This window comes from Centruroides sculpturatus, unplaced genomic scaffold (genome assembly GCF_000671375.1).
Source record: "Centruroides sculpturatus isolate CEXI.00-Female unplaced genomic scaffold, Cexi_2.0 scaffold285, whole genome shotgun sequence".
In the NCBI taxonomy this organism is placed as follows: Eukaryota; Metazoa; Arthropoda; class Arachnida; order Scorpiones; family Buthidae; genus Centruroides; species Centruroides sculpturatus.
In genome coordinates, this window is record NW_019384647.1 from 348,449 (window position 1) to 361,378 (window position 12,930).

The following is a 12,930-nucleotide window of genomic DNA, read 5'->3' on the forward strand; positions in this document are numbered from 1 at the left end:
ATTCGTTTTAAATTATTAACCTATTTTTTACTCGATTAAAATAGAATTTTTATAAATAGTGACGTCATATTCGAGTTTCTTTAATTATAGCGCAACATATATATATACTGTAAATAAACTTTTTTCTGTAGTTAACATAGATAGAGTAGAATTCGACCTCCTTGCTAACAGCATCGAGGCAAACAACACAACAAAACAAAAATTAATAGTCAGGATACTAATCGTCTATTTACTTATTTTTAATGTAAAATAAACTCATATTTTTACGTTTTTCTCTTAACTTTTAGCGTGCTATTGGCAATGAACGTTAAGATAGGATAAGATAACATTGTTATCTGGCATAAAAATTATTCTAAACTTATATTTTCATTCAATTCATAAACAAGACTGCATTGTGTTTGCCTAAGTTCAATTTGGATCAATGAAAATATTTAAAGTAGCAGTTAAATATGCTATTGTTTAGTTTGAGAATTGAAAATTAGTGCATTATTTTTTTTTTTTAAGTCTTAGTATTGTTGTAGGTTACTCCCTTAAAAGCTTATTGTGAGTTGAGAATAGAAAAGAAGCATCCTCTATAATAACAAAAGACATTGGGTTGTGTTGATCATGATTTATATCAACATTTCTTGTTACACCCCAAATATTATGCTAAAGCAGACTTATTATTCAGCATGCAATTTGAAGTGGTTCTAAAGTTTGAATACCTTATTTAATGCATGTACTTAAAACATAAGAGCGATGACCTTAATCATTTACTTGAAATTCTTACTTGCATTACTGTGTTCTACCATAAAATTGCAATGTATGTTGAGCAAGAAATAAATATTGCTTCCAAGAAAATGCTAAATCATTAAGAATTCTAAGAATCATTGATACACTGAATAAAGTACTACATGTTCCCATGAGTTTTAATATTTTTATTTACCAGAACAAGTTATAAAAATAATATTTATATTTAATATTAAATTATATTATGTTGTTATTCTTTTCATATACTTTGTAAATATATATATTATTTTATATTGTATAGAAATATAAACTAAATATTAGATTTAAAGAAGTTTAACATAATAAAAGTTTTNTGTTCTTTTGGGGTCAAACTAAATGCGGAAAATGTTAAAAGTGCATTACTATAGCTTCCTGGTTTAACTTTCTCTCATGACCTATTGGTACATCATTTCAAATTTATAACTTTCTTATTGAAATTAATCTTTAATAGTTATCATTTTTGATAAAATTTTATTTATTTTTCTTTAATGAAAACATAAATTTTTTAACTGAATTCTTTTTGGTTTTCCTTCTTTTTAGAATAAGAATGACAGAAACAATATCCAGGGGAAATGTACAAGCTTTAAGAAATTTCTTTGCTCAACATTTTGAATCAATGAAAGCAAATACTCAGCCAAGAAATAAAAATCAGAAAAGCAAAAACTTTGTAAAATCATCTGCATCAAATTTAAGTACTTCAAAACAAGATATTAGGAATTTAGATATACCTTCTATTTCAAGGTCACTTTCTGTCTTTGATTTGCCAAACAATGTAAAACTTCCAGCATTTTGTAAAAATCAAAAAACAACCAACAAGCCAAATGAAGAATCAGTCAAGAGTAGAGAAGTTGGTTTAGATACTTTATCAAATGATAGTGGTGTGGAAGAAAATTATGAAAGTAGTCCATCAGGAGATTGCAGACAATCTTCCATTTTTCAAAACAGACTATGCAGTGAAAGTTATAGCAGTGATTGTGAAAATGATAACAAATCACCCACAGTCAATATTATAAAGCCTTCACTAATCAAACATGAAAATTCATTAAAAAGAACAGATAATCAAAGAAATGTAATGACAGTGTGGAATAGAACTTATGAAGTGGATATAAATCAAGAAATTGAAAAAAGACTATCTAGTTCCCCTCAGAAGTTGTTTTATTCTGAAGTTTTTATTAATAATAATTACGTGTGTAAAGCTCAATATAAAAGAACTAAACTTCCTCCTCTAGATGTGTTGGGTCCTCCACCACCTAAACCAGTTAAGCCATCTAATATTACTGTTTTATTTCCATTAAAAATGAAATGTAATATAGAGAAACCATTAATTTCAAGTAGGTATTTGAAAAATGGGTATTTTGTGAATTTGCATTTTTTATAATAATAATGATGATGATGATAATTTTTATTTTTCAGAGAAACCTTCAAGATTACCTCCTCCTCCACCACTTCCATCTGCTAATAAAATTGAACAAATGTCCATTACTGCTACAGATGTTACTAATAACTCCACTAGATGTTACAATAATAGAAAACAGTAAGATCATAAATAATTATATTGATTTAAGTATGACATAAATTTTACTACATAGTGTATTATATTAAAAAAATGCATATTAAATTGTTTTATATTATTTAATTCTATTAGAAATAAGTATTTCTGCATTTATAAAGAAATTAGAGCACAGAAATAAAACTAAGAATAATTTTTTTGGAATTCTTATGAAATTTATCAATTAGATTGTAAACTGAATAATTGTATTGTAACAAACTACCCTGAATTTCTAATATAGTGTCAGGATGGAAATACTCTACAACCATTGTTATCATTTTTTTTATCATCAGTGCTTTCTATAACTCTCTGAGTTTATTTCTGAGATACTTTTAGATTAACTCACATTCTATTACATAGTATCAAATTATAGATATGTTCAACAGTTGATGACACCCAATTTTTATGTGAAAATTGAAATTTCACTTTAAGGCAGATTGTAAACTCTTTGGTTATGCATGTGATCTGGAGTAGATGGCATTAAAATATAATGGTTTTTACTATGGGGGAAAATCCTTTTTCAAAAATTCTGGAAGATGGAAGTACATAGAACAAAGTAGTTTTTCACATTAGAATCCTTTTTAATTCTTCTATTGATGCAAGGTTCATAATTTTGAAAATCTAATTCGTTGATTTTCTATGACTAAAAATTCGTAGAAACCTCTTAACTAATTTAGTTTTCAAAATTCTAAACCATGCGTCAATAGAAGAATTAAATAGAATTCTAATGCAAAAACTATTTGGTTCTATCTACTTCCATCTTCCAAAATGTTTGAAAAAGGATTTTCCCTTAGAAAAAGTATATTCTTATGTCATCTATTGGAGATTGTGCATAATCAAACAGGTTACAGTTAGCCTTAAGATTTTAAATACTATTTTAAAGTTTTTTTTATTATGCTGTTTCATAATTATCGATTACAACTAGTTAGAAAATCGTGGATTAAATTGGTATGTTATTAAAATAAACAATGCATACTAGAAAATGTATACATTTGTATTAAAATCATAGTAGAACAATAAGCATCTTTGTGTGACAGTGATACAATATTTTTCAAGCATAAAAGGAATAAAAGTTTTAAAAACATTGAATACACATTCAAATTCTAAATTGAACATTTTTGTGTTAAAAATTTGAATAATTTGTATTCTGTATTTCAAACGAAAGTTTTTACGGTATTATTTTTATTAAAATTATAAAAATTTTCTTCTTAAAATTTATTAATTGGATTCGTCTCGGGAGATATTCTTAGAAAAGAAATTTTAACCGAACTATCAATTACTTTATTTTGGCGCCTCAGTATCTGTCCAGGCACTAAAAGGCCTTTTAATTAATCAAGCCTATCGTGGGTTCAGCCAGCCCGTAATGGGGGCACGGTCGGTTGATGAGGGAAAGAACCGGACATAAATATCCAGGACGAATCATCTCCGAAATATTTTAGGGTTTTTTGACTCCTCCGGATTCGGAGGCCTGGATTTTCCGTTGCGGTAGTCCGACACCTTAACGGTTAACCACTCGGCCATCCAGCCTGCATTAATTACTTTGAACGTTAATTATCAATATTCAAGATATTTACATTGTGAACTGTAATAACTAAGCATGACAATGACCGAGTCCATCATTAAAAACCATTTATTTTTGTCCTAGTGGTCTTGACACAATCCATTTGACGATTTTTTAAAGATTATACCAGGATTATTATATCAAATTTTTATTCTGTAAATTTTGTTTTTAATTAATCGACTTTAATCGACCTTACCTGGGTGATTGATTGTTCTGTAGGTAATTATCAAATTGATAAATTGTACAAATTAATAGTTCTTTGAATACCAGTTTTACTTTCCATTTTCATCCATGCATGCAGCTCTGAAAATTCAGATCTACACTATCATTAACAATTTTTATTTTATAAAAATTCTTAACAAATAAATGATTACTTTTACGTTAAACGTTTCATTCCGATTGGATTATATTTCCGTCTCAGATTTTATTTTTGAAGCTAAGTCCGATTTGAATAGAAATCTGTCAATGTAATAGAGAAATAGAAACAGTGGAAATAATGGTAACAATAACCGAATTATGATTACAATAAACGAAGTTTTATACGTAATTTATACGTTAATTCTGATAATATTCATAATTACAGCCAGTGGATTTTACTGTATATAAAATGGATTTTCGATTAGGTTTTTATAATTTAAATGCTTGATTTAATGATAAACTTTAACGAGTTTTCCTGTAATATTTCGTTTTTCATTGTTCGTGCTGGATGACTTCTTTGTTTATCTTGCCATAATGGGCTACGTTGAATGATGGTGAGACTCAATCCATTATAAATTTGAGTCTCGCGAAAAAAAATTCAATTTAATCCTTCTTTTATTAATAATAATTAACTATTGATTTAGAGTAATATTTATTAATTATTTTTGAAAATGCAAATCACTATGAAGTATCGGTAATTCCCAGAATTATCAGTAGAGTGGCTATCATTCTATTTATAGTTATCTTATATCATTACTATAATCTAGAGATAATTTTTGAACAAATGTAATGCTTGTAAAATATTTGATAAATTAAAACATCAATAATTAATCATAAAGTTGAGATAAAATTGAATCTAAAATGATTTTTAATAAACAAAAATAATTTTATCTTATTAAGTAATTTGACAATAACAATTATCTGATAAAAAAAAATATAATCATCCATAAAATAATTATTTTAACAATTAAACCTAAGTTTTGTAAGTTTGTGGAAGATATTTTTCAGTGTTCTTTATTAAAAATCTTTGAAAATATACATATACATATAATATCGTACTGAATTAATTTTTCATTCAATGCATTTCATGTTGACTTGTTTAGAAATTGTTTTTCTTTTTTTAACAACTAAAAAGTGTTTTTGTTTACTTAGTTATTTTTTAAATGCTCAGTTCATTATCGTAATTGTGTTTTTAGAAAACGCTGTATTGTATATTCTGTTTGTTTACGTGAAGAAGGAACTAGAAAGGAATGTGATGACGTCAAATGGAATAAACCTATTTTTAGAAATAGGGATGTCATAGATTAGATACTGTTTATAGTTGCTGTATAATATTGCTTTATTTGTCATTTAGAATTTGATTTAAAACTAATAATAATTAAATAGTATTTTAAAAGAAAAAGGATTATATGAAGTTGTATTTCTAATTGATTACTTATTAGGAGAAAATATCATTAAAAACGTAATTACAGTCAACTCCCGATTTATCGGGTGGCGGATTTACCGTGATCGGTGATGGCAGGAATGCATGACCAAATGAGCCGTTGTATTGTTCTGAATAGTGCGTGTCTAGTTGTTAAATTTAGTAAAGTGTTGATTTAATATACCTGTACTTTTTATAATTTTCATAATTATGTAACGTACGATTAATTTCTGTAATCGTAATTTTTATTAAAAACGGTATTATGTAGTTTTTAAACGAGTAAAGTCTTCGTGATTGGTAATGAGTTATATTTTTTATATTATAGTGTGCATTTTTCTTTGTTTAGTTTCTTTATGACGTAGTAAAACGTAGTAGTGTGTGTATTATTGCGCACATAATTATTTTCAAGCAATTTGCGGATTTACCGTGGTATATTATACGCTAAATAGGAAGTTAAATGTATTTGATAAAAACAAAAAAGAGCAAAATTTAAACACATGTTATTAGTCGAGGTAATGATAGAGTTGCTGTAGTCAAAGGGTTACGAAATTTTACGTAATTATATAGCTTTAAATGATAAATTTCGAGTGATAATATGACTTTTCTGTTCAGTCACCAGGCACCTTCTCATGTGTACAAATAGTAATTCTTAAGTTGGAAGAAAATTTCATAAAAGAAATCTCTCTTGTCAAATTTTCTTTCAAATTCTCGAGTTGGAAATTTTCTTCCACTCGAGATTTTAAGTAAGCTTCTGCTGTTAAAATTTACGCAAATACGAGCAATTATTTTATTGTGACATCGTCATAATGCTGGGCTGCAATTTTTAATCATACTTTTAACTGATTTAATTTCAAATATATGCTCTCCACCTCAAATTAGTATCCCTGTACATCATACTTTTCCTTTAACAATAGTCGTGCCGGTCACTTATCTAATAACTTTCAAGGGAAAAGAGTTGAATTGAAATAACGTGACTTCCGGTTTGTATCGGAAGTTCTCATATTGTTAATCGGGGCCTCTTGCTCCTAAGGTTTCATGTTCTGGTCTCGTCTTTCATCTGTCTAACTCCGTTCTCGGGATTAAGGAAAGCCAAATGGACAGACGGACGACTGTGGGAATTTATAGATCTACAATTTTTTCAAATTGCAGTCCAATAAGTCACTGTCTGCCATATTTTTTTGCAGTAGAGTAAAAATAAACTTTTTATCTGTTGTAATGATCAGTGTCACCAACATAAATACTATTTATTTTTATTTTGTTAAGCATTGCTTTGTGTAAAATTAAGCATAAAATATAAAAAATAAGCTTGTGTTTAAAATATTTAAACGTTTCCTTGTTAAATTTTATATGCATCGGTGCATTTTAAAAGTTAGGTGAAAAACTTGCAAAATCAGGTTTGCATAAAAAGCATGGTAGCTAACATTACTTTCTCCAACGAAATCATTAAACTTTTTTGTACAATAAAATACTGTATTATTATTTTGAAGAAAGTATTAACTAAATATTGTGTTTGTTTTCAAGTCGCGGATTTTAAAGAGGACGATAGTTTGGGTCACCTAAACTAGCATTCCTTCGACTTTCCACCTTAGCAAAATAGTTGTTTTGATTACTTGTGACTCCGGTCTGAATTACCTAGATTAAATCTAGTTTGCTTTTTTGTAGAAATATCTTCTTTTTTTAATGTCACGTCTTCAGGATGCTATGCAGTAAGGAGGTAATCTCTCTCACGACGGAAAAATAGCTTATCTCAGTGAGTTATCTGTTTTTGAATTCGATCAGAATTCATAGTTTTTCTCATATATTCGGGGAATTTCGTTTTCCATTCCTCATACACGTTGACTGACTTATTGTTAGCCGGGTCGATTCCTAATACTGTATACAAATACAAAACAGATAGATATATATTCCATTATATGCTATTGCGTAACAAATCCAATCTTCCTGACACACTGTTGTGTCATAAATTCTTCACTGTAAACCATACTAGTATTTCTCGTATTTGAAACTTGAGATACTGTAAAATTCTGTTATAATTTAGAATCAATATTAAGAATATAAGATAGATGAGAATTTGAAAATCTTCACAATTTACACTTGGGATGAAAAGCTGTCGACGAGAATTGAATAATTAATGGTTATATGTAGGCCTACAAATATTACCTTTGGTTGTAATTTATGACCAGGTGGGTTTGTTCTGGTTATGTGTAGGCCCTCTGGTTATAAATTTTAGAAACGAAAAACTGGATTTCTTCTAAACCGGTATATCCTAAAGTAGTTTAACTAATCTTGGAGAAATTAGTGTTTTCTGTTTTCTGATAAACAGGTTTAGCTCTGACTAGAGGGTTGAAGTCATTCCGGATTCGATATTTTCGTTGGTTCCTGTCTTTAACCAATAGAAATTTAAGAATTTGTTTTCATCAACAGAATAAAAAAGTTTAACTTAATAAATATTATAATGATATTCGTAAATATTATTTGTTATATTAAAAATAAATAAATCCTAGATAAAATAGACGGTTTTTGTATTTTTAATATGTATTACGAAATAAGTTAAAACTTGTTATTCCTTAATATTAATTAAATTAAAAATCGATACAAATTATGGACGTTTTTAGATTCGGATGCGAATCTAATGCGAACCTTTCAGAAATAAATCTTAATTAGAAAATTTTTAAACGTTTTTAGAGAAAATTTTTAAATATATTCATTTATTGTTTATGAAATAAATTAGGTTGCGATATACGCGATCTTTTTATGTAATATTGAAATAATGTATTAATTGTTAATACTATTTGTAATTTAATTAAGTTTTACAGCGCATTTTTTAATTTTTATGTATGTAACAATCTCACACTGGGTGGTGATAAATTTACAAAAGGTTGATTGCTAACCGAAAAAAATTAGAATAACTACTCGATATTTATAGTTCTTCGTTAATTTTAGTCTGTGAGAAATTAGACTGGAGTCGGTCATAAATTAAATTTTTTCAATTATTTGGGTATTTTTTTTTTACAAAAATTAAATTTTGAGACTTCTCTGTGTTCAGCGCAAGGACCGAATGATTCTTATGGTTCTATAAAGGTAACTTTCACATTCTTGTATAATACATATAAATTTCCGTTTTAAATGTCATTTAACTTGGTACTGTACAATATATGTTATAATTTTCTCTTAATTTGAATTTTTATGTGTAGCCTTAAAAACTATTACATTGCTGTGACTGTTAACGAATACCTAGAACGCATCTTCCAAATCGAAGTGGAATAATTCGTCTTAATTTGCGCAAATTCTTCACGGAAATACTTCAACTATGCACCCATGTATAAATCACAAAGTACTATAATATTTTGATACATGCGACTATTAATAACAGTACAATCTCGGTAATCCGATATATAAGGGTCCGGGACAGTATCGGATTACTGGAAGAATTCAATGGTTTAATCAATCGGAAAGAAAACATTTGCATGTTTGCAGTTTGAGGATTGGTCAAAATCCGAGCGCGCTGAATCGTCGGTAATCAATGTTGCCAAATTGCTGGATTCTCACTAAATTTAGTGATAAATTGAAGCGACCGTAGAAAATTTAGTGGGAGGTACACTATTTTTGGTAGGAATTTCGGAGGACTGATTTTTATATTTATACAGTGTTGTGTTATGAGATACTGTACGTTGTTAGGCTCGTCATCTTAGGCCGCTCAAAAATCTTTAATATCGTGACCAAGCTCGGGCTCTATATCAAGCTACGTTTAGTGGGATGTTGATCAAATTTATTGGAAATTGAATTTTGAACTATTGGGAAACTTGTCTATGACTTACTTGTTAGCAACAGTGCCGGTAATACTCGAGAATGACTAGTGTCAGATTATTGAACGTGTCGAATTAGCGAACTGCCAGATTATCGAGATTGTACTGTATCAGATAGTCTCTGGAGAAATAAACCAACATACGATATGTAATTACGTGATATTGGGATTGAATAATGCTGAAATTTAAGAATAATTATCGTTGTTGTAAAAATTGGAAAATATTTTAAAAAAAGTACAGAAAATGTAACTGTGATAAATATAATAGAAATTCTGCAATATTTAGTCCGTGTGAAAATGTCGAACTGTAGAAAGGCTGACTAATTACAGTACGACGCCTGTTCATTTGAGTGGTGTGCACGTTTATGTCAATTCGACGTCAATTTTACACTTGTTTATTTAAAAAATGAAGAAATTACGTCACAATAGCGTGAAACTAAGCGCTCTCTTAACCAAACGAACAAACCTATTATTAAACATAATTATTTTTTTACAATAAGAATTTTATATTTTGAATGTTAGTGTAGTGTTAACATTTTTATTTGCTTTAATTTAATATATTTATTAGAATTTCATATATGCTATTATATTTTGTATAAAATAATATATTTTATTAAAAAAAAAGCTAACTATTATAAATCAAAAATAATTTATAACAGTTATACTATAGTTAATGTATATTAGTGGCATAAATTATGTATTATATATTTATTTGGTAATTATTTTAATTTTAATTTACATATCTTAACATATATCAGTGACATGTTAATTTAGTTGTTTTCAATTGAGAAGCCATAAGATTTCAAGGGTGCTGCAATAAAGTGCTGAGTAGTGCCATAACACTTATTATGTGTGTTACTAAAAGGATGAAAAGCATATTAATATTATGCACATTTTAAGTTCTTCATTAATAATTGAAACCCATTTGATCTACAGACATTTGTCAATAACAGACACTTCTTTTCCCCCAATTAGCCCATTAAATTGAGTAATTTATAATCATTAACTGTAATCCAACCTTCTAGCATGCTGCCTTTTAGATGCCTCTATTCATGAAAATAAGTTTCTAATTTTTCATATAAGAAAAAATGTTCTGTCTATTAAATTGAGAAGTTACTCATTTAAAAATTATAGGCAATGTAATTTTTTTTAGTTTGGTTTATACTCAGATTAGTTGTTTTCAAAATGATTTATGCATTTATTTGTTGAACTAAGATTTTAAAAACTGGCAGTGATGATTTTACAATTTTTAAAACATTTAATGAAAACAGTTTTTAAAATTCATTTAAATTTACAGTATTGTAAAAATTTAAATTCCCTGATCTTAAAATTTTCTCGATACATTATTATGATGCTTCGGATGATGATATATCCAATTTACCAGGGCTGTGGAGTCGCATAAAAATCTACCGACTCTGACTCCAACCAGGGGCAGACTTGTTACCGAAAGAGACCTGGAAATTCTGATGTCATCACGTGACCTCGGAATAAAAGGTTCAATAAATAGAGTTCTAATAAAGATAGAATGTAGAAACTTTTTATTCCAAAGCTAAAAGACTCCTCTAAGTAATGACACAGTCAATATATAAATATGTATTTGATAATTTTTACTTTTCCGGCTGTTATATACATGGTACAATCCAAAAGTTCGGGGACTGCAGTAATGTATGACGACAAAAGCATGTATTTGAAGTTACAGCGTATGAAATTGATTCTATCAAACCTTTCCTACGTGTTCAGGTTGGTTTCGCCCATGTCACGTGATTAAACTGTGAGTGCTGTTGTTTTCTTTCGGAGATAGTTATCTTTGTTTTGCGACGTAATAAAAATGGAGTTTAAAGAACAGCACTGCAACATTAAATTTTGTCAGCGTTTAGGTGAAACACCTACGGAGACTTTAAAATTGCTAAGAAAGGTGTACAGTGATTTTACATGGCGAAATCAAAGGTGTACTAATGGCATCGGAGGGCCAAGAATCCATTGCAGATGATGAACGCTCTGGCCGACCTACGGCTTCACGGAACAAGGAAAATGTTGAGTTGGTCTCTCAATGTGTTCGCAAAGATCGTTGCCAAACCCTTAAAAAAATCACTGCGACTACTCACTTATCAAATACTGGTTGCCAGCATATTTTAACGGAAGATCTTAGCATGCACCGAGCAAAGGAAAGTCATGATGGAGGTGTTTTTTGATTCTCAAGGAATTGTTCATTCAGAATTTATTCCTGAAGGCAGTAAACAAGGAGCATTATCTAGACATTTTATGTCATTTGAAGGAATCCATTTGTCGTAAATGGCCACAGATCTGGCAGTGCGAAGACTGGTACCTTATGCATTACAATGCACCTGAACATCGGTCCCAAATGGTCACACAGTTTCTCGCCAAAACTCAAATTAATGTGCTTCCACACCCCTCCTATTCACCGGACTTAGCCCCATGTGATTTTTATTTGTTTCCATCAATGGAAAAGCATTTGTAGGGATGCCGTTTTGTGTCATCAGATGAGGTGAGAGCAGCATTGCAGGAGACCTTACGATAGATTTCAAAAACTGGCTTACAGCAGTGCTTCCAGAAGTTATACAAGCACTGGAAAAAGAGTATCATTGCCCAAGGTGATTACTTTATATTGCCAATGCATAACCACCTTTAAACTTTTTAAGGTAAGGAATTTTAAGCCAAGTCCCTGAACTTTTGGATTGTACTACATATAACAGAGGGAAAGTGTAATGCTCAGTCAAAAAGTGACCCCTCCCAAATTTTTACATTTTTGGACTCAGGACACCTTGAAATTTTGAGATATGCAAGAGATTCAAGGTTTTTTTCTATATGTGTGGATGTTAGACTGTATGGAGGGGACATGATTTTGTTCACCCTGTTTGAAGCCTAATGATTTCTGTGGTCAGAGTGGTTAGAATCAGAGTCAGGTGGTTTAACACAGGAGTTAGTTATTAAGTGTCGGAGTGGTTGAACTAAATCATGTCCCCATACACATTCTAACATCGTAGGTGAGAACATCTTAACGGGTTTTACTGTGCTATTATAAAATGACAAAAAGGCTTACTTTGAGGGTAGTGACGAGTTTTATGTTATTTTTTTAAATTTTGTACGCTAATAACGAGTAAAATATTTATTAAGAGATATGACACATGACCACTTTTATGTCTTCACCCTGTCAACCTTTAATTAAGAACCAAAATTTAATAGTATTAATGACCCTTTATATGCAAACTACAGTGCCACATTTTGTTTCTTAAACTTTACCAATTCTGAGATATTGTTTAATATATCAAAACAGAAAAAGAAATTAAACAAATTAGATGACAACACACACAAGCACACAAATTTTTCCTTTTTTATTGACTTTTTTTAGGTGGTTCGGGAGGTCTCCAAACGTATGTGTAGATTTGCAAAAAAAAATTTGGAGGGTCAAATTTGACATGATTCCAATACTTTTCCGTTTTATATACGTAACAAATTGAGAAGTAAAAAGGAGTCAGAGTCAGCAGATTTTTTGATGACTGACTCCGGCTAAAACACCAAAACTGCACAACTCTGACTCCACGGCCCTGCAATTTACTCTAAAGTAAATTCTTATTTTATCATTTATATTAATTATGTTTATTTTT

General features: G+C 29.4%; 1 protein-coding gene across 2 annotated transcripts in view; it reads left to right on the forward strand.

The window, feature by feature from the left end:
* LOC111626210 (FYN-binding protein 1-like) overlaps positions 1–12,930 on the forward strand; it is a 34,999-nt gene that overhangs the window by 6,616 nt on the left and 15,453 nt on the right. For both annotated transcript variants that reach the window (XM_023369520.1, XM_023369521.1), the window contains 2 exons: positions 1,309–2,099; positions 2,182–2,302. In XM_023369520.1, the coding sequence (XP_023225288.1) occupies positions 1,316–2,099; positions 2,182–2,302 (905 nt within the window). In that variant the 5' untranslated portion in view covers positions 1,309–1,315. The remainder of the gene's footprint in view (positions 1–1,308; positions 2,100–2,181; positions 2,303–12,930) is intronic.